At 46.3% G+C, this 21,562-nt stretch overlaps 1 protein-coding gene across 2 annotated transcripts in view; it reads left to right on the top strand.

The window, feature by feature from the left end:
* The window catches only part of MORN3 (MORN repeat containing 3), a 48,566-nt gene that overhangs the window by 11,992 nt on the left and 15,012 nt on the right, over positions 1-21,562 (top strand). Inside the window, exons 1-5 of one of the 2 annotated variants that reach the window (XM_040416131.1) lie at positions 3,935-4,041; positions 7,437-7,587; positions 7,726-7,883; positions 15,427-15,586; positions 18,584-18,768. In XM_040416131.1, the coding sequence (XP_040272065.1) occupies positions 7,443-7,587; positions 7,726-7,883; positions 15,427-15,586; positions 18,584-18,768 (648 nt within the window). In that variant the 5' untranslated portion in view covers positions 3,935-4,041; positions 7,437-7,442. Of the gene's footprint in view, positions 1-3,934; positions 4,042-7,436; positions 7,588-7,725; positions 7,884-15,426; positions 15,587-18,583; positions 18,769-21,562 lie in introns of those variants that run through there. The other variant, XM_040416132.1, reaches the window with a different exon arrangement.

Raw genomic sequence — 21,562 nt, 5'->3', positions numbered from 1 at the left:
ATAAACCAGTGTCGGCTGCAAAAATGCGGCTTAGAGGACCAGAGGTGGAGCTCAGCTGGCACCTGGGGGAGGGGGACAGCTAGTCAGGGAGAATTCGCGCCTGAAGCACGAACCCGCCCCCTCCATAATCGGAATGAAATTTGCGGCCCAGTAGGCCACAAAGCCGGGATGTACTGCCGGCCAGGTACAGCAGAGGGACTTGGATCGGTGGGCGGATGTGTCCGCTTGCGTCCACCTGCCGCGGGCTGCAAAAACAGCGCGGGCCGAGTATCGGTAGGCCCGAAGAGAAGCCAGGGCCTAAATTTTCGGCGCCCGGCCGAACGAATAGTCAGCCGGGAAGCGGAGTGTCCAGAGCGGCTCTCTCAAGCGCCCTGGATGCATACCGGCCGCGGGTGCTCACCCCGCAGGCCGGATAACGTGAGGCCATGGAATGTTAGAAATGCGCCCTTTAGACGATCCCCCCGAATATGATAGGGGAACCCAGGCCCCCAGATATGGATAGAAGCCCAAACCTACATCGGGGGCTGAGGTAATGTGGGGCCCTCACTCTGACGAGGTGACCAAGTAGGGGGGGGAGCTGGATACTTATCCAATCCGGACTACTCACCTGCCTTCATCTGTGTTCTTCATCCTTCTGACATGGACCAGCAGAGCCACCTCTTCAGTCCCTGGCACAAGTGACAGGGACCAGGTTGAAGGGCAGGAACAGGTGGCCCTATGGCTGGGGGGAGCAGGAAGGTCAAGCCCTCCTGGTCCACTTTGTCTTCTTGTGGGAGGCAGAGCAGTGGAATAAGCGTCACCAGTCAGCCCCCCTTCCCGGGGATGCAGAGCTCTTAGTAGCCCTGGACCCCCAACCTAAAAGGAAAAAAATATATATATAACAGCCTCCTACGACACTAAGCTAAAAACTGACATGCTCTCTACAGGCTGGAGGGGGTATAGCCTGCAGGGGAGGAGCTAAGTCTTTTTTCAGCCTAGTGTCGCCTCCTAGTGGCAGCAGCAAGCTATACCCACGGTCCTGTGTCCCCCAATGATACCAGCGAGAAAATATTTTTTTTTATAAACAATTTGAAGTACCTGCCATCCTGTGAGAGAACCCCCCCACACACACACAGCGGTTTATCATTGCTCTTTCTCCCCTGTTTGTTCTATCTATTATCTACGGTTTCCTGCCTAACAACTTCCCCAAAACCGCCTACAAGCCAGTGTAGTGAATATGAGCCTAGTGTGTCAGGCTTCGCTCATGCTTTTGTTTTTGCATCGACCCTTTTATTTGCATTGGCTTTTACTTGTTATCAATGTTACATGTTGAAAAACCTTCAATAAAACGGTAAAGTAAACTAGGGCTGCAGCTAACGATTATTTGAATAATCGATTAGTTGTCGATATTTTCATCAATTAATCGATTAAGGCCCATATTAAAACAAATTTAGGAATTAATATTTTGCATTACAATGTAAAAAAGACAAGTTATGGGGATCTGTGGATGGCGCTGTTATGGGGAGAGGGATCTGTGGATGGTACTGTTAGGCTACATTCACACGACCGTATGTGTTTTGCGGTCCGCAAATTGCGGATCCGCAAAACACAGTTACCGGCCGCGTGAATGTAGCCGCCCCTATGATAGAAATGCCTATTCTTGTCCGCGCTTGCGGACAAGAATAGGACATGCTCTATCTTTTTTGCGGGGCCGCGGAACGGATCTACGGATGCGGACAGCACATTGTGTGCTGTCCGCATCTTTTGCGGCCCCATTGAAATTAATGGGTCCGCACCCGTTCCGCAAAATTGCGGAACGGATGCAGAGCCAAAAATACGGTCGTGTGAATGGACCCTTATGGGGAGGGGGATCTGTGGATGGCACTGTTATGGGGAGGGGGATCTGTGGATGGTACTGTTATGGGGAGGGGGATCTGTGGATGGCACTGTTATGGGGAGGGGGATCAGTGGCTGACACTGCTATGGAGGAGATCTGTGGATGACACTGCTATGGGGGGGGGATCTATGGATGACACTATATAGCATCGTATGCTATATGTGTCATCCACAAATCTCCCCATAACAGTGCCATCCACAGATCCCCTCCCCATAACAGTGCCATCCACAGATCCCCCTCACCATAACAGTACCTTCCACAGATCCCCCTCCTCATAGCAGTGCCATCCACAGATCCCCCTTCCCATAACAGTGCCATCCACAGATCCCCTCCATAACAGTGCCATCCACAGATCCCCTCCATAACAGTGCCATTCACAGATCTCCCTCCCATAGCAGTGCACAGACCCCCCTCCCCATAACAGTGCCATCCACAGATCCCCTCCATAACAGTGCCATCCACAGATCCCCTCCATAACAGTGCCATTCACAGATACCCCTCCCATAGCAGTGCACAGATCCCCCTCCCGATAACAGTGCAATCCACAGATCCCCTCTATAACAATGTCATCCACAGATCTCCCAATACATCGGCCACATCAGTATTCAGACTATTCCTTAACTGGCAGTAACTTTTACTTGAACTTTAAGGGTCCATTCACACGTCCGTTGTTTCTTTCCTGATCTGTTCCGTTTTTTGCGGAACAGATCTGGACCAGATCTGGACCCATTCATTTTCAATGGGTCCTGAAAAAAATCGGACAGCTCAATGTCTGATTTTTTTTCAGGACCCATTGAAAATGAATGGGTCCAGATCTGGTCCAGATCTGTTCCGCAAAAAACGGAACAGATCAGGAAAGAAACAACGGACGTGTGAATGGACCCTAAATCAGCTCTATGATCTTTATTACCTTACAAATACAATGAAGCTCCAGTAACAGGCAGAGCAGGCGGCGGCGGAACGTCACTCACTCACGTGACGCGCCTGCTCCGCCCACTTTATGAATGAAGCAGGCGGAGCAGGCGCGTCACGTGAGTAAGTGACGTAACGCCGCCGGCCGCTCTGCCTGTTACCGGAGCTTCATTGTAAGTTAGTAAAGATGCGTTGATTTAAAGTTGAAGTAAATGTCACTGCTGGTTAAGGACCCTGACCGCCCGCTCCCGCCTCGCATAGCAACGAATCGGCCGATGATTCGTTGACAATGAATCCCGTTATCGAATATTATCGATAACTTCGATTAATCGTTGCAGCCCTAAAATAAACCATACAAAAAAAAAAAGACCATATGCATTGCCACATCCCAAAATACCTGAATTATTACAATATAATTGTATTTATCTTGTACACTGGATGCTGTAATAGGAAAAAAGTAATGGGCGATTTGCAGTTTTTTGGTTGATTCACCTCTTTAAAATAATGTAAATTAAAAAAAGTCATACACACCCCAAAACGGTATCACTGAAATCTACTGTACAGATTGCCCTGGAAAAAATGAGCCCTACACAACTCCATACTTAAAAAAAAAAAAGTTCTAGGGGTCAGGATATAGTGATGCAAAGAAAAACATTTTTTTGCAAAGTTTTTTTTTTTTTAAAGTAATAAATACAAGAAAACCTATACAAATGCGGTATTGCTGTAATCCTACTGACCTAGAGAACGACAGTAACAGGTCAGTTTTTACAACATATGGAATTTTTTTTCCAGCTTTCTACCACAAAAAAAAAAGCTCTCATGTGGCTTTGTGGACGGAAAAATAAGAAAGAAGGCAAATGGAAAATGGCTGCGTCAGGAAAGGGTTAATATATGCGCGTAACTCATATATGCTTGTACTTATATGGTTTCCGATATGTTGAGGACTAGTACTCTTGGAATACTTTACTTTTTTTTGTGGTTTGCTGCTGCTTATTGTTATATCAGTCCTGGAGTTGGATTTTAGAAAGTGTTCATGTTCAGTTCTTGTTGAATTTGCTTTCCAGGGAATCTGGTAAGCTCCATTAGGAGGCGTGACAAAGGCTCGGCTGTCATAGTGTACTGTTGCCATGGCTACCACTGCTGTTGTGTTGTGTGTAGCTGCATGCTACATAGCCTTGTGTTGCTGCTGTTTGCTAGCCAGATACTTCAAATCGGGTTCTCCTAAGTTAAAAATTGTCATCTTCACAGAGGAGGTTTGTATGTTTCTGATGTCTGTATAACACTGATTTGTAGGAATGAAGAAATAATATTGATTTCTATGGGAATGGTATATAGATACATTTTAGCTCAGACAGACTTGCATCTGGTGGGTGCCTACTAAATGCATACTACAGGGCAACATAGAACAATCACAACAGTTGTAAAGTCTGGAAAGTAGAGAAGATGTAATCACAGTCGTGCAGTGAGGTGCAGCAGTATTGGGAGTCATTTTACCACTACTTGATATTATTTACGTAGTACTGTATCATTCAATTGCTTTTCACAACTTTTCACAAGTAATTGGAGTCCCTGTGCAAAACGCGATGGTAACTTTGTTGTGATTGTTGTGTTTTTAGCGCTGCAGAGATGCAAATCTTTCCAGTATACTTTTTCTATGTAGGTTTCACTCCTGATTTTGCTTGACAAATACTAACCCAAATACGCAAATGTGAAAGACCTACCCCCCCATCCCCAAAACCAAGGTTTGTGAATACAGCCCAACAATCCTCACTCAGCACATTACATATTGGCCCAGATTTTCTAATGTTTCTGCCTCTTAAAACTTTCTAAGGGCTCATGCACACAAACTTAAGGGCTCCATATATTGGCCATTAACTTGAATGAGTCTGCGATCCGCAAGATACGGCCAAAGATGTCGGAAGCCCACGTAAACACTACTAAGCGCTTCCATGGGCTTTCAGGTCCATGCTTCCGCACCGCAAAAGATAGAAGATGTCTTATCTTTTGCCAGATTTTGTGGATTGCGGACCTATTCAAGTCAATGGGTTCTCATCCGCAGCACGGAGTGTATACGGCCAGTGCCTGTGCATTGTGGACTGCTACTTACGGTCCGCAGCACAGGCACGGAGCCCTTACGTTCGTGGGAAAGTACACACCACCGCAATTTATTCTTTCTTCTGAACTGTCAAAATAAGGAAAAATAACAGATTTTGTAAAAAAACAAAAAAACTGATCGGTTGCATCAGTTAGGCACATTTGGCTTCCGTTTTTAGCTATTTCCGCCTTAGATCCATTTTTTAGACTGAAAAAAGTAATGCTAGTGTTGTTGTGAACTCTCTCTAAGGCCTCCTGCACACGGCCGTTTTTTTTTCCCATTTACTGGCCGTTTTTTGCGTTCCGTATACGGTCCGTATACGGCACCATTTATTTCAATGGTTCCGCAAAAAAAACGGAATGTACTCCGTATGCATTCCGTTTCCGTATTTCCGTTTTTCCGTTCCGTTTTAACATAGAACATGTCCTATTATTGCCCGCAAATCAAGTTCCGTGGCTCCATTCAAGTCAATGGGTCCGCAAAAAAAAAAAACGGAACACATACAGAAATGCATCCGTATGTCTTCCGTTTCCGTTCCGTTTTTTGCTGAACCATCTATTGAAAATGTTATGCCCAGCCCAATTTTATCTATGTAATTACTGTATACTGTATATGGCATACGGAAAAACGGAACGGAACAAAAGCAGAAGCACAATGGAAACAAAAAACTGAACGGATCCGTGAAAAACGGACCGCAAAACACTGAAAAAGCCATACGGTCGTGTGCAATAGGCCTAAGGCCGTTGTCAGACGACTGTATTTGGAATCCGTATATAGCCCGGATTTTATGTACTGGAATCCGCTGCTAATGTTAATGAATGGAGCTATTCACATGGGCGTATAATTTCCGTCAGTATTTGAAATCCACAGCATGTCCAAGTTTTGTGCATATCCTGATTAAATACTGAAGCAATACTGAGGAAAATACTCATGGTATATCTTCTGGAATCCGTGCACAATCCAGAATACAAATGGATTTCAATACGCTCGTGTGAAAGCGGCCTCAGGCTGGGTTCACAGGTGACTGATTACCTTCGGATTTTCGTGTGGCAAACCTGCAGCATTGTACAGTACCAGCAAAGTGAATAAAGGGACATTCACACAAAGGATTTTAGAGTGCAATTTTGCAGCAGATAGCCACGCCAAAATTCAGTTGAAAACCCTCGACAGCCGCGTACTTTCTGCCTCCCATACATCTCAATGGGAGGCAGAGCTGAGGATCACAGAGCGGGACATGTCCCTTCTCGGCGCTGCTGATGCTATAAGCTCAGTGCTGCCTCCCATTGAAATGAATGGAAAGCAGAAAGGAAGTGACCGCCTGTGGGTTATCGGTGGAATTTTGGCGCAGCTGTCCACAACTAAATTCCAATGTAAAATCCGTTGTGTGAACATTCCCTAAGCATTTAGCAATTTTCAGTCACACATGACAGAAAATATCCGCAGCAGAAGCTGACCTGAGGTACAGATTTGAAATCTGCAGCATGTCAATTTATACCGCGGATTTCATAGCGGATTTCAAACTTTCCAATGCAAAGAATTAAAACCATGTCTAATCTGCACCGTTTTCTGCAACAAAAGCGCACCATTTGGGCAGAAAATCCGCAGCTAATCAGTGATTTGTGAACCCAGCCTAAACAGTGGTGCAAATTGGCACAATTGTTGTCAAAAATGGCGCAACTAGAGTTTCTACACTTTTTTCAGACTTAGCCTACATGCACACGAACATGGTTTGGTTCCGCATCCGAGCTGCATTTCTTGCGGCTCGGGTGCGGACCCATTCACTTCAAATGGGGTCGCAAAAGATGCGGACAGCACTCTGTATGCTGTCCGCATCTGTTGCTCCGTTCCGTAGCCCCGCAAAAAAAAAAAAATAGAACATGCCCTATTCTTGTCCGTTTAGCAAAAAATAGGATGTCATACGGACGTCATCCGTTTTTTTTTTTGAAGATCCGCAATTTGCGGACCGCAAAACAGAAACGTTCGTGTGCATGTAGCTTTACTGTAAAATGGGTTCAGGACTTATTGAAAAGGGAGGTAGCTATATGTAAAAGGGCGTTGTGCTACAATTCTGGTGTCAAATTGTCTGGTGTCTCAAAATAAGCCAATCAATAGTTGAGTTAGACTGCAGTGATAATGTGCCTGTATATGCCACGTGACCATTGCAGCCAGTCACTGGCCTAGCGGTCACATACTGTATACAACTGAGGCCAGTGATTGGCTGCAGAATGGATAGGCTATATGAGCATGTCAATGCTGCAACCATAGCTGCGACTGGGAGGCTCGTAGTGGCGGCACTGGAAGCAGCAGATGACTATATATTCTTTTATCATTTTATGAGCCTTCATGCCTGGGAGGACATTGGTCTATAAACTGGGCAAACTCTTTAAAAGTAAGGTACATAATTATTTATAACATAGTTCTTTAGATGCCCTAATGATTATTACAGTTTGTCTAACAAATGGCCAAAGTTTTGCCTCCCCTTTCTTTCAGACCTGGTCGTAAGAGCCCTTGCAGTCAAATTAGTATAAACAGCATATGTGATTGTGATTTCAGGTGCCGATGCCTTTTGTAAAATATCCCAAGAATGTTGAACCACCATGGAAAGGTTGGGACAGAAAAGCACAGAAGTCTGGCCTGAGGCACACAGTTTACAGTGTCAATGGGGATCAATACACAGGAGAGTGGCTTAATAACCAAAAGCATGGTGAGTCTAGAAATGTACCCCCCTGCCCTATGAGGTGTATGGAGAATTGTACAAAAGCCAATGTAAAGGAAAATAAAGGTAATTGTAGTCCAATTTTGTCCATGTTCATTTTTTATTTTAATTGTTTTCAAACGTCAGGCAAAGGCACTTATGTATGGAAAAGCTCCAACATCATTTATGAAGGAGAATGGAAATGTGGCAAAAGAAGTGGTTTTGGGACATACAGTGTGCAAGACCCCAATACTGGAGAATATGTAAAGGTTTTTTCTGGATCCTGGAAGAATGACAGAAAACATGTATGTTGCTTCTTTTTTTACACAAGAACGATAAATGTGTGTGTGTGTGTGTGTGGGGGGGGGGACATTGAAAGCATTGTTGACATTGGCATCAAGGTTTCCTTTTCTGACATATCTATATTGTATTTTTTTATTACAAATCATAACAGAAGCTAAACAGATCCTAATGGATACTAAGTCCAGTGGCGTAGCTATCGGGGAAGCAAGGGAAGTGGCTGCTTCGGGACCCGAGCTTAGGAGGGGCCCAGGAGCATCAGCAGGGCCCTATTAAATTCTTCCTTTTTTTTATTTTATTTGGCTATTCCAGGGCCGTCTTTAATATTGATTGGACCCTGGGCAACCCTACAGATCATCCCCCCACCCCCCTTGTACTTGTTCTGCTGATCCGGGATCACGCGCCGCAGGACGGGATTGCGCACCGAAGTGACCGAACTCATGCCCGCGCAGCTCGCAAGTACAGAGCGGATCAGAGGAACAAATACAAGGGGGGTGGGGGGATGATCTGTGGGGTTGCCCAGGGTCCGACTCCAAACAATATTAAAGACGGCCCTGGTGCTGTTCCACTCTTTCCCTGAAGGTGGTAGTGGGGTTCCTACTACTGAGGCACGTTTGTATGGCTGCCTGCCTTCTTGCTCACCCATCCTGCAAAGTTGAATGGCGTTGTTATCCAATTTGGTGGTGTTATCCAGTCACTGTATTTAGGCGTTATCCGGTCATTGTATGGCGGCATCATCCAGTCACTGTATGGCGGCGTCATCGAGTCACTGTATGGCGGCGTCATCCAGTCACTGTATGTAGGTGTTATCCGGTCCCGGTATGTAGGCGTTATCAGGTCATTGTATGGCGGTGTTATTATTTGGTTGGAGGGCTAATATATTTACAGTGTATACTATAGATTACAGTATATTACGCTGTAGTGTGGGCTGTATTTCCCAGTAGAGTAAATGAGCCTTGTAGAACACAGTTTACACCAGTGACCACCAGGACCAGCCTTTTGTAATATAGCCTACAGTACATGGCAGCCTCCCTTCTCTGCCATGTTGCTCCGCTGTGTACTAATGCTTATTTTGGCACGCTTAAGATTGGTCCACATCACCTTTTTGCCATGCGTTTAACATATACAAAAATGTATACCTTAACAGATGACTCAGGTTGATGTCATACAGTGGCATATATAGGATTCCATTGTAAAAGAAAGTACACTTTTTTTTTGCTGGACTCTGCAGGATACAAAAACATGGTGTGCTGCGTTTTTGTATCCCTTTTTTCCAACGCTTACGTCAAACGGATGGTAAAAAGGTGATGTGAACCCACTCTTACATATGCACAAATGCAATGCCAGGATGGTCATGAAGAGGGGGCCCCATGCAAAAATTTGCTGTGGGGCCCAGTCAGCTCTAGCTACGCCCCTGCTATTGTCTATTATAATAGAATCTGCCAGGTTTCCATTATTTTACTGGTGAGAGTAATGTAGCAGACTATACTATTTCTGCCCATTTAGAGCAAACGAAACCTGATGGAAAACAACATAGCTGGTGCCAGCTGATCCCCAAAAATCCCAACTGCTGGGATCCTCAACAATCAGCTGAAGAGGCGTTGGCGCTCAGTGGAAGACATGTTAATTGGTTGCATGCCCTAATTGAAGCTCAGTTCTATTCAAGTGAATGGGCTGCAATACCAAGCACAGCCACTAGACAATGTATTGCACTGTGCTTGCTATGCTGTGAGGAGGCTGTAACGTTCACCAGAGCACCACAGCCTTTTCGGCTTACAGTGTTATAGGCTGAGTCCCGACTGTCATGGTCTTACCTGCTTGCTGCTCTCCTTCGTTTGACATGTGCTGGCGGCCATCTTGGTTTCTGGGTTTCTTGTAGCCTTCCACCCTGCGGCTCCTCCTTCCCCTGGGAGGAGCTGGATGCCTAGCTCATATATATAGGAGGTCTGTGGCTTCAGTTCCTTGCTTGGTCCTCTTGTGTTCACATGCTTCTAAGACTGCTGCTGCTTCTGGTTCCTGATCCTGGCTTCGTCTGACTACCCTGCTGGTTCCTGATCCTGGCTTCGTCTGACTACCCTGCTGGTTCCTGATCCTGGCTTCGTCTGACTACCCTGCTGGTTCCTGATCCTGGCTTCGTCTGACTACCCTCCTGGTTCCTGACCTCTGGCTTCGCAAAGACTCTGCTCGGACTTTTGCTTTACAGCTTTATTTTCAATAAAGCCTTCTTATTTTCACTTATCTCTTGTTGTACGTCTGGTTCATGGTTCCGTGACATTAGGACCAAGCCATGAATTCTGACGGTACAGGGCCATCCTCGCTACCCACGCTGGTTGCCAGACTTGATCAGCAGGATCACCTGTTAGGTCGGTTCGCTGTGGCGTTGCAAACCCTGCTTGAACGCACGGCTCATTTCGCTCCCGTTGCCGATGGGTCGGTTGTCGCTCCTGGGCTCGCTCCTACTGCCGCTCCGGTTGTTGCGCCAGAGTCTACCCCGACACCTGTTGTTGCGCCTGCGGTGTTTCGGGGTATGACCGGTTCTGCCCCTCTTCCACAGCGCTTTGGGGGAGAGCCAACTCAGTGCCGAGGTTTCCTTAACCAGGTGGGCATTTATTTCGAGTTGCTGCCACATGCCTTTCCTACTGAGAGATCAAAGGTGGGCTTCTTGATCTCGCTGCTCTCGGACAAGGCCTTGGCCTGGGCCAGCCCTTTATGGGAGAACAACAATCCGGTGGTTGCCGAGTTTTCCGGTTTTGTTGCTTCTCTTCGGAAGGTATTCGATGTGCCGGCTCGTGCTGCCTCTGCTGCGAAGCTCCTTATGTCCATCAGACAGGGTTCACGATCCGTAGCTGAATACGCCATTGAGTTTCGTACCCTGGCAGCAGAGGTGGGCTGGAATAATGAGGCTCTGGTCGCTGCTTTCTCTCATGGTCTCTCGGATGCCTTGAAGGATGAGGTTGCAGCTAAGGACCTACCAGTTGAGCTCGAGTCTCTTATTTCTTTCCTGATTTTGATTGACACCAGACTCAGGGAGAGACCTTCCTTTAAGGAGAACCTGCGGAGGTCTTCTAACAGATTGGTGCCTACGTTTGCTGTCCCACCCGTGCCTCCCTCTCCTCCCACGCCTCCTGGGGATGACTTGTCTGGGGGTGAACCCATGCAGCTGGGGTTTGCTCGCCTGTCCGAGGGGGAGAGGGCACGCCGGAGACGCGAGGGCCGATGCATGTACTGTGGTCTCGGTGGGCATTTTCGGTTGGCATGTCCGAACCGTCCGGGAAACGCTCGTACCCTGAGATCCTGTCGGGGGCAGATCTTGGGTGGAGTCTCCTCGTCCCCGGTTTCCCGTGTTGACAAACCACTGATCACTGTTGTCCTCTCCTGGGTCGGGGGCTCGGTGACGACCCAGGCGTTGGTGGACTCTGGTGCTGGTGGTTTGTTCATTGATAGTGTGTTCGCTGCCGCCAATTCCATTCCTCTGCAGGCTCGAGGTTCCCCACTGGCTCTTGAGGCGATAGACGGCAGACCCCTTCTGCCGCCACACGTGACTCATGAGACCCTTCCAGTGGGGATAGCCATTGGTGCCGTTCACAGAGAGTCGGCCTGCCTCCAGGTTATTTCGTCTCCACACTACTCGGTGGTCTTGGGGTACCCCTGGCTCCAGAAGCATAATCCGACTTTCGATTGGAGATCGGTCGAGATCCTCTCGTGGTCACCGCAGTGTGGGGCTAGTTGCATCCATGGGTCTGTCAAGTTGCTGTGTACTTCCTCGGACTCTCTGTTGCCTCCTGAATACGAGGAGTACCGGGATGTATTCGATAAGGTGCGCGCGGTTGCCCTACCTCCGCACCGCCCATACGATTGTGCCATAGAGTTACAAGCTGGTGCCGTTCCTCCTCGTGGCAAAGTCTATCCACTGTCGGTAGCGGAGAATGAGGCCATGGAGGAGTACGTGAGGGAGGCGCTTTCACGCGGACACATTCGCAAATCTTCGTCCCCGGCAGGGGCTGGATTTTTCTTTGTGAAAAAGAAGGGCGGTGAGTTGAGGCCTTGCATCGATTACAGGGGTCTCAATCGCATCACGATCAAGAACGCTTACCCGATACCCTTGATTTCCGAGCTGTTCGATCGCCTTAAAGGGGCCACGGTCTTTACCAAACTCGACCTGAGGGCGGCATATAACTTGGTAAGGATCAAGGCGGGCGATGAGTGGAAGACCGCGTTTAACACCAGGACCGGTCATTATGAATCCTTGGTTATGCCCTTTGGGTTGTGCAATGCGCCCGCAGTCTTTCAGGAATTCATCAACGATGTTTTCCGTGACCTGTTGCAGCAGTGTGTGGTAGTCTATTTGGATGACATCTTGGTATATTCTGAATCCATGGAGGCCCACATTCTGGATGTCAGACGAGTGTTGCAACGGTTACGAGAGAACAAGCTGTTCGGTAAGCTTGAGAAATGCGAATTTCACCGATCCCAGGTAACCTTCTTAGGTTACATCATTTCCGCTGAGGGGTTCTCCATGGATCCTGAGAAGGTTTCGGCTGTCTTACAGTGGCCCCAGCCCAGTGGTCTTCGTTCCCTGCAGCGCTTTTTGGGCTTCGCCAATTATTATCGGAAGTTCATCAGGGACTTTTCCATGCTGGCCAAGCCTCTCACGGATCTGACCAGGAAGGGCAGTAATTCCCAGGTCTGGCCGCTCGAGGCCATCCGAGCTTTTGAGGCCCTAAAGTCCGCCTTTGTGTCGGCTCCGATTCTGTCGCATCCCAACCCTGGGTTGCCCTTTGTCCTCGAGGTGGACGCGTCTGAGACGGGAGTAGGCGCCCTTCTGTCTCAGCGTAGAACACCAGAGGGTCCTCTGCTTCCTTGTGGGTTTTACTCCCGGAAACTGTCTTCCGCAGAGTGCAACTATCAGATTGGTGACAGGGAGTTATTGGCCATCGTGCAGGCCCTTAAAGAATGGAGGCACTTGCTCGAGGGTTCGGTGGTTCCGGTTCTCATCCTGACGGACCACAAGAATCTGACCTACCTTTCTGAGGCCAAGAGATTGACACCACGTCAGGCCAGATGGGCTCTGTTCTTGTCACGTTTTAATTACGTGGTCTCCTACCTACCCGGTTCCAAGAACATCAGGGCGGATGCCTTATCACGGCAGTACTCCGAGCTGTCCAGGGAGGAGTCGATTCCGACTTCGGTCATACCTCCGAATCAGATCCTGGCCGCCATTCGCACCAGCCTGACCTCTCCCCTGGGTGAGCAGATTTTGGCGGCTCAATCTGGTGCTCCCTCTGGGAGACCCAACGGCAGATGTTTTGTGCCTGAGGAGTTGCGCACTCGGTTGTTGCGAACCTACCATAACTCCAAGACCGCGGGGCATCCTGGAAAGAATCAGCTGTCCTGGGCTGTTTCACGTCTGTTCTGGTGGCCTTCCCTACGTTCCGACATCGCCGCATATGTAGCGGCATGCTCCGTTTGTGCCCAGAGTAAGTCCCCTCGGCACCTTCCGTTGGGCCTTCTGCAACCCATAGCCACCGGGGAGCGCCCATGGTCACACCTGGGGATGGATTTCATTGTGGACCTCCCTGCATCCCGAGGCCATACGGTCATTCTCATGATTGTGGATCGGTTTTCCAAAATGTGCCACTGTGTTCCTCTCAAGAAGTTACCCTCTGCACAAGAGTTGGCCACGATTTTTGCCAGGGAGGTCTTCCGGTTGCACGGTTTGCCTAAGGAGATTGTGTCGGATCGGGGGAGTCAGTTTGTGTCCAGGTTCTGGCGCGCCTTTTGCTCCCAGTTGGGGATTCATCTCTCCTTCTCCTCGGCCTACCACCCTCAGACCAATGGGGCCGCAGAACGATCCAATCAGGCCTTGGAGCAATTCCTTCGTTGCTATGTCTCCGATCACCAAGACAATTGGGTTGACCTCCTGCCTTGGGCTGAGTTTGCCAGGAACACGGCGGTGAACTCTTCCTCTGGGACGTCTCCCTTCATGGCCAATTATGGGTTCCAACCTGCCGTGTTACCGGAGGTATTCTCTCCCCAGGATATTCCGGCTGTGGAGGATCACCTTTCCGTCCTACGTGCTTCTTGGGTACAGATCCAGAAGTCCCTTGAGGTCTCTGTGCAGCGCCAGAGACTCCAGGCTGATCGCAGACAAGCGCCTGCTCCTTCCTACCAGGTCGGAGACCGTGTATGGTTGTCCACCCGCAACCTCAACCTTCGAGTGCCCACTCCCAAGCTGGCGCCTCGCTTTGTTGGTCCCTTCCGAGTGCTTCGCAGGGTAAACCCGGTAGCCTATGCCCTTGCGCTTCCTCCTGGCATGCGGATCTCCAACGTGTTTCATGTCTCCCTGTTGAAGCCACTGGTGTGTAATCGTTTCACTTCCTCGGTTCCTCGGCCTCGTCCGGTCCAAGTGGGCAATCGTGAGGAATATGAGGTGAGCAATATCCTGGACTCACGCCTGGTCCGCGGTCGGTTGCAGTTTTTGGTCCATTGGCGTGGTTATGGTCCAGAGGAGCGTTCCTGGGTTCCCTCCGCAGATGTCCATGCTCCTGCCTTGCTCCGAGCCTTCCACGCACGCTTCCCTCAGAAACCGTTTTGTGCTCCGCGGAGGAGGGGCCCTTGAGGGGGAGGTACTGTCATGGTCTTACCTGCTTGCTGCTCTCCTTCGTTTGACATGTGCTGGCGGCCATCTTGGTTTCTGGGTTTCTTGTAGCCTTCCACCCTGCGGCTCCTCCTTCCCCTGGGAGGAGCTGGATGCCTAGCTCATATATATAGGAGGTCTGTGGCTTCAGTTCCTTGCTTGGTCCTCTTGTGTTCACATGCTTCTAAGACTGCTGCTGCTTCTGGTTCCTGATCCTGGCTTCGTCTGACTACCCTGCTGGTTCCTGATCCTGGCTTCGTCTGACTACCCTGCTGGTTCCTGATCCTGGCTTCGTCTGACTACCCTGCTGGTTCCTGATCCTGGCTTCGTCTGACTACCCTCCTGGTTCCTGACCTCTGGCTTCGCAAAGACTCTGCTCGGTTTCACCATCCGTTTGGACTTTTGCTTTACAGCTTTATTTTCAATAAAGCCTTCTTATTTTCACTTATCTCTTGTTGTACGTCTGGTTCATGGTTCCGTGACACCGACCTGGTGCTCTGGCAGTGGCAGGGCAGCTGGAGATATTCACTTCCATTGCTTCGTGCGCCACTGATAGTTTAGCTCCTTAGTTGGGTGGTATGTGTGTGTAGTGTATATATGGTGTATTTATGTATATTGTGTATTTATGTATATGTGTGTTGCATATATGTGGTATATGTAAACATGTGTCGTGACGCCACGTCTCCGCCGTTGAGTTGGGAACCTGTTGTTAAAAATATGAATCCCATCCCTGCCCCCAGGTATCAGATATTGATGACCTATCCTGAGGATAGGCCATCAACAGTCTACTCCCAGAAAACCCCTTTACAATGTGTTTCATTTGCATTTCTATATAAGTCATAAGCAGAAGGGTTAGAACTATAAGGACTAAGAAACTAACAGCTAATCTTTTAATTGGTTAATTTTTACAGGGCTATGGGACTCATTTCTACACAGATAAGGAGTATTATGAAGGCGACTGGAAAGCTGGACAAAGAAGTGGCTGGGGCAGAATGTACTTTGCTAATGGAGATATTTATGAAGGAGAATGGCGTGAAGATAAGTATTGTGGCAAAGGAATGCTACGATTAGGTACATCATATTGTTAATATATATGAACTCAATTTTTAAGATTTAATTACGGTAGATCAATCAGGTTATAACATTTCAACTTATCTGTTCATACTGTAATCTGATACAAAAATATCTATTGGTGATGTTCAGCTAAGGCTATGTTCACATCATATTTGCGATGTCCGCATAGTGTGCACGCCATGAAAATCTACCTACATACATGCTATGTATATCCATAAAGCTCCAGTATCCTGATGGTGGCCAAAATAGTGTCCTGTTGGCCTCCATCTGGCTGGTACATGTCAGTATACCACAAAAGTAGAGGTATGGAATAGCATAGTAGACTAGGCTATTACATACAACAGTATCCATCAAAAACTAAGCCTAATAAAACTGGTTCATAGCTTACATTAGCATTGAGCATTAACTTTGGAGAGAGTTCAGAGAAGAGCTACTAAACTGGTACATGGATTGCAGGATAAAACTTACCAGGAAAGATTAAAGGACCTTAACATGTATAGCTTGGAAGAAAGACGAGACAGAGGGGATATGATAGAAACTTTTAAATACATAAAGGGAATCCACAAGGTAAAAGAGGAGAGAATATTTAAAAGAAGAAAAACTGCTGCAAAGTCTTAAATTAGAGGGGCAAAGGTTTAAAAGTAATATCAGGAAGTATTACTTTACTGAGAGAGTAGTGGATGCATGGAATAGCCTTCCTGCAGAAGTGGTAGCTGCAAATACAGTGGAGGAGTTTAAGCATGCATGGGATAGGCATAAGGCTATCCTTCATATAAGATAGGGCCAGGGGCTATCCATAGTACTCAGTATATTGGGCAGACTAGATGGGCCAAATGGTTCTTATCTGCCGACACATTCTATGTTTCTATATTGAGAGGAAATGCTAGATCTTGGTTTATCCTAGCATAAGCTTTCTCTTTATGGGTTGAATACATTATAATGACCCTGTCTTGTAGCACTATAATGAAGTCATTTTTGTGTAAGCATGATCAGAAGGGAGAAGTAGTCATAAATATGTGGATTACATGGGCTGGAATAACTTTTTGCTTAAAGGGATATTCTGGTTATATTAAAGAAGAACTCCCACAAAAATGTAATTCTCTGACCTGTTACAAAAGTACCAGATGTAAACTGTAGTGAAGGTAATCTTCTTGGTGAGTTATCCCCTCCCTTCTGATCCTCAGCTGTGTCATGTGACCAGCAATCAGACTTTCCAAATAACACCTCACCTTATGTGTGGACAGGAAGTCAGTTTCTCTATGTATTCCTATGGGAGTCTCAATGTCAGTCTCATAGGAGTAAATAGATAAGGAACTAACATCCTGTCCTGTGTCAGTTGGAAATCTATCTAGGTTAGGGGATAACTATTAGATTGGTGGGTGTCCTACCACTGTGACCCCCACTGATCACAAGAATGGGGGCCCTGTAACCTGTGGAGCCCCTCCTCTCCCAAAAGGAATGGAGCGGCCACTCAGGCATGTATGTGGCTGCTCAATTCATTTCTATGGGAGTTCCAGAGATAGCTGAGTACAGCGCTCTGCTTTTTCTGGCAGATTCCATAGAGATGAATGTAGTGGCTGAAAGCATGTCCAACTGGCAGCTGTGTTTATTTTAGGAGGCTCCACAAGGCACCGAATACCCCTTTAATGCAGTATATATAGTCTGATGCCTTCAGTCTTGTACTTCATGGTAACATACATTGGGACAGATGGAAGTGGGTAAAATGGCAGGATCAGGGTTTGTTTGTAGTCTGTAACCATGGACACACATAGACCTGCATTGGAGCTGTAGAGACAAAATAGCAGTATGTTATTAATCAAGACTAGTTACAGCGTTGCTTTATACTTCATTTTAGGTGCACTGCACAAATACAACATTTGGTAGCAAAAGTATACACAGGTGGAGATTTATCAAAATTGGTACAAAGTAAAACTGGCTTATTTGCCCATAACAACCAATAAAAGTTAGCCTTTCATTTTTCAAAGAAGCTCTGAAAAATGAAAGGTGGAATCTGATTGGTTGCTGTGGGCACCTTAGCCAGTTTTTCTTTGCACCAGTTTTGATAAATCTCCACCATAGTCTTTAAGAATATTCATCTTTAAAATTGCCTTGAAGAAAAAAAAAATGTCTGAATGAGGATAGACCATCAAAATTAAAATCCCAGAAAACCCCTTTAAGGCGTTTGTCCAATTAATTATAAATATGATTTATTGTGTATGAAATGGAATATAATTACGCTTACTCATATACTCTATTGTTCAAATCTACATGTATCCTGTTTGAAACCAGCTTTCCACAGGAAGGGAGCTCCACCAGCTTTCTTTGTGTTGGCACATGAGCAGTGAAGGGGGCCGATTGTCTACCTTAGTTCAATAATCTCTCTCCTCCATCTCTGAATCAGCCGTGATGGAGAAGGGAACTGGATTAGCTATGGAAATGAGGCAGATGGCTAGCTCTTTCAAGCACATCACTGGTCACATGCCAACACAGGAGTCAGGACCGACATGGAATCAGACTTACCAGGTCAAATAGGAGAATGCATGCAGAGTTGACCAATAAAGTATATGAGTAAGTACAATTATATTACATTACATACACAAATAAAAGCACATTTATTTTGCTAGAAAAGCTCTTTAAACACTCTATTAAATCTTTCCACCATTTGTAGGATCGCCAGTCTCATTTTTGTTGCAAAATTCAGACTTTATTCTTAGGCATAGAACAAATGCCATTTTATATATGAACTATGGCAGGGGTGCACCTAGCCTTTCTGCTGCCTGAGGCAAAAACTGAAACGGCGCCCCCCAATGACAATTTCTTAACCTAACCCATTTTCCACAATTAAAGCGCTCATTGTCCATGGCCCTTCCGCTGCCCCCCTCTTGCCCCTACCTAGGACTGCCGGAGGCGATCGCCTCACCTGGCCTCATTGGTGGTGCACCCCTGAACTATGGCATAGTTCTAAATTTTCTTATATTCTGTGTGTATTTACAGCCAATGAAAATCGCTATGAAGGTTCCTGGAAAGGAGGAAAGAAGCATGGCCCTGGAAAGTTTTATTACCTTGACAAAGGCCAACTGTATGAAGGAATATGGGTAGAAGATATTCCAAAGTGTGGATCTATGGTGGATTTTGGACGTGTAGAAGCACCGTACCCAACAAAATATCCTATTCCAGAGGTAAAATAGTGTTTATGTTCTACATTGTCCAGCTTGAAGGAGTTTTACGGTTTGGATCAACATCCTTTAAAAGAATCAGTTATGAAGGTATCTGTAATTTTGTAATGTATTTCTTTTACCTTTATTGCTCGTATCTTACGTTCTGGGCTGTGGTCACATGACCATGTCCATGCAGCTCTTTATTTCCTGCGATGTGATGTCCATGGGCGGGGCAGTGCTAGGGGCGTGTCTAGGTAACTAGCTGGGTGCAAGGAGCTATAAACCAGCTGGGTGTTGTTAGGGGCAGTGCTAGAGCTGTGGTAGAGAAAGAAGTGCTTTATGGGTTTGATTGGATACAGCAACAGGAAGTGCTGTGTACAGCATGGAAACAAACTAGAGGGATTTATCAGGACAAGGTAGTCTCCACAAGTTCTCTAAATAAAAATAATTCACCACTAAACCAGATGTATTCAATCTGAGGTGGTAGAAACCTGCATGACCACATGCAACTGCAATGTTTTGGGGGACTGGGCCCTTACTCAGATCCCCTCTGGGCCTCCAGTGGTCATGTGGCATTCATCATTCCAGTCACCTCTGCAGCCAGTCATTAGACTCAGCAGCCTCAGCAGTGAGTGCTGAGGCCAGTGATTGGCTGGGATGGCGTACACTGAATGACAAGGACCACTGCAGGCCCAGTGGAGTTAACAGCTGAAGGCAAGGTAGTGATGAGACATTTAAAAGTGGAGTGTTTTTTTTCTTTATTTTATACATCTCCATGCTGGCAGCTGATTTATTTAAAAAAAAAAATCTTGGAAAAAACCTTTTAAGGTATTTTTTTTTTTACACATAGGTTTTTGCTGTCGTTTTTCTGCACTTCTGCATTTTTGGTGGCAGTTTTTACACCTGCAATTTTTTGCCGCATTTTTGTGGTAATTGCCAGCTCCAGATGTTAGATGAAGGTCTATGGGAAACTTGAAACACAGGACGCACAAGCATTTATTTATTTTTTGCTACTGACATTTTTGTTAAGTAGGTGGCATTTTTTGTCTTTGTCCTCTTAAAAAACGCAGCATTCCCTTCTCTATAGAGGAAAATGCCATGAAGAAACCGCTAGTGGGAAACACAGTTTGCAAACGCCCCGGAAAATGGCACAAAAAGCATGGTGGAAAAAAACAACCCACGCTTGCGCTTAGTTTTTTTGTGGCTGTTTTTTAAATAAGTAAAACATAACAAACTAAATAAATTTGGTATGGTCATAATCATAATGACCCAAAGAATAAAGTTAATGTCATGTTTACCGAACTGTTAATGCCGTAAAAACAAAAAATAAAAAACAAAGTCAGAATTGCATTTACTTCCATTTCCACCCCACAATTTATTTTTTAATTTTTTTTACTTTCTTAACACATTATACAAACCATTGAATTATTCAATTACAAAGTACAACGTATCCCACAAAAAAAAACAAAAAAACAAGCCATGTTAACAGAAAAATTAAAAAGTTATGACTCTTTAAAGACAGACAGGGAATAAACAAAAATAGTTGCACCTGAAATTTACTTGGTCCTTGAGTTGTTAAAACAGACAGCCAATACACTTCTAGTACTTTCCTGTATCTATTCTCACACTGCATAACGCCTTAGGCTGGTTTCACACGGGCGTTGCGGAAAAAGATGCGGGTGCGTTGCGGGAACATGCGCGATTTTTCCATGCGAGTGCAAAACATTGTAATGCGCTTTGCACGCGCATGAGAAAAATCGCCATGTTTGGTACCCAAACCCGAACTTCTTGACAGAAGTTCGGGTTTGGGTTAGGTGTTCTGTAGATTGTATTATTTTCCCTTATAACATGGTTATAAGGGAAAATAATAGCATTCTTAATACAGAATGCATAGTACAATAGGGATGGAAGGGTTAAAAAAAATAAAAAAATATTTAACTCACCTTAATCCACTTGCTCGCAGAGCCCGGCTACTCTTCTGTCTTCTTCTTTGAGGAATAGGACCTTTGATGACGTCACTGCACTCATCACATGGTCCATCACATGATCTTTTACCATGGTGATGTATCATGTGACGGACCATGTGATAAGCGCAGTGACGTCATCAAAGGTCCTTTTTCCTGTGCACAGCATAGATGAAAACAGAAGAGAAGCCAGGCTGCGCGAGCAAGTGGATTAAGGTGAGTTAAATTATTATTTTTAACCGCTCAATCAACATTTTTGTAAGCATTCTGTATTAAGAATGCTATTATTTTCCCTTATAACCATATTATAAGGGAAAATAATAATGATCGGGTCTCCATCCCGTCTCCTAGCAACCGTGCGTGAAAATTGCACCACATCCGCACTTGCTTGCGGATGCTTGTGATTTTCACACAGCCCCATTCACTTTTATGGGGCCTGCGTTGCATGGAAAATGCACAATATAGAGCATGCTGCGATTTTCACGCAACGCACAAGTGATGCGTTAAAATCACCGCTCATCTGCACAGCCCCATTAAAGTGAATGGGTCCGGATCCAGTGCGGGTGCAATGCGTTCACCTCACGCATTGCACCCGCGCGGAAATCTTGCCCGTGTGAAAGGGGCCTTAGGGTCCATTCACACTAGCGTAAGGGCTCTGTGCCTGTATTGCGACCCGTAAATGGCGTGTACGCTCCGTGGTGTGGATGTGGACCCATTGACTTGATTGGGTCTGCAATCCGCAAGATACAGCAAAAGATAGAACATGTCCTATCTTTTGCGAATGGAAGCTCGGATTGGAAGCCCACAGAAGGGCTTTCGGGTCTGAGCCTTCACACTGGATAAGATTAGGA

This window comes from Bufo bufo, chromosome 2 (assembly GCF_905171765.1).
Source record: "Bufo bufo chromosome 2, aBufBuf1.1, whole genome shotgun sequence".
In the NCBI taxonomy this organism is placed as follows: domain Eukaryota; kingdom Metazoa; phylum Chordata; class Amphibia; order Anura; family Bufonidae; genus Bufo; species Bufo bufo.
This window is presented reverse-complemented; position numbering and strand designations above follow the sequence as displayed.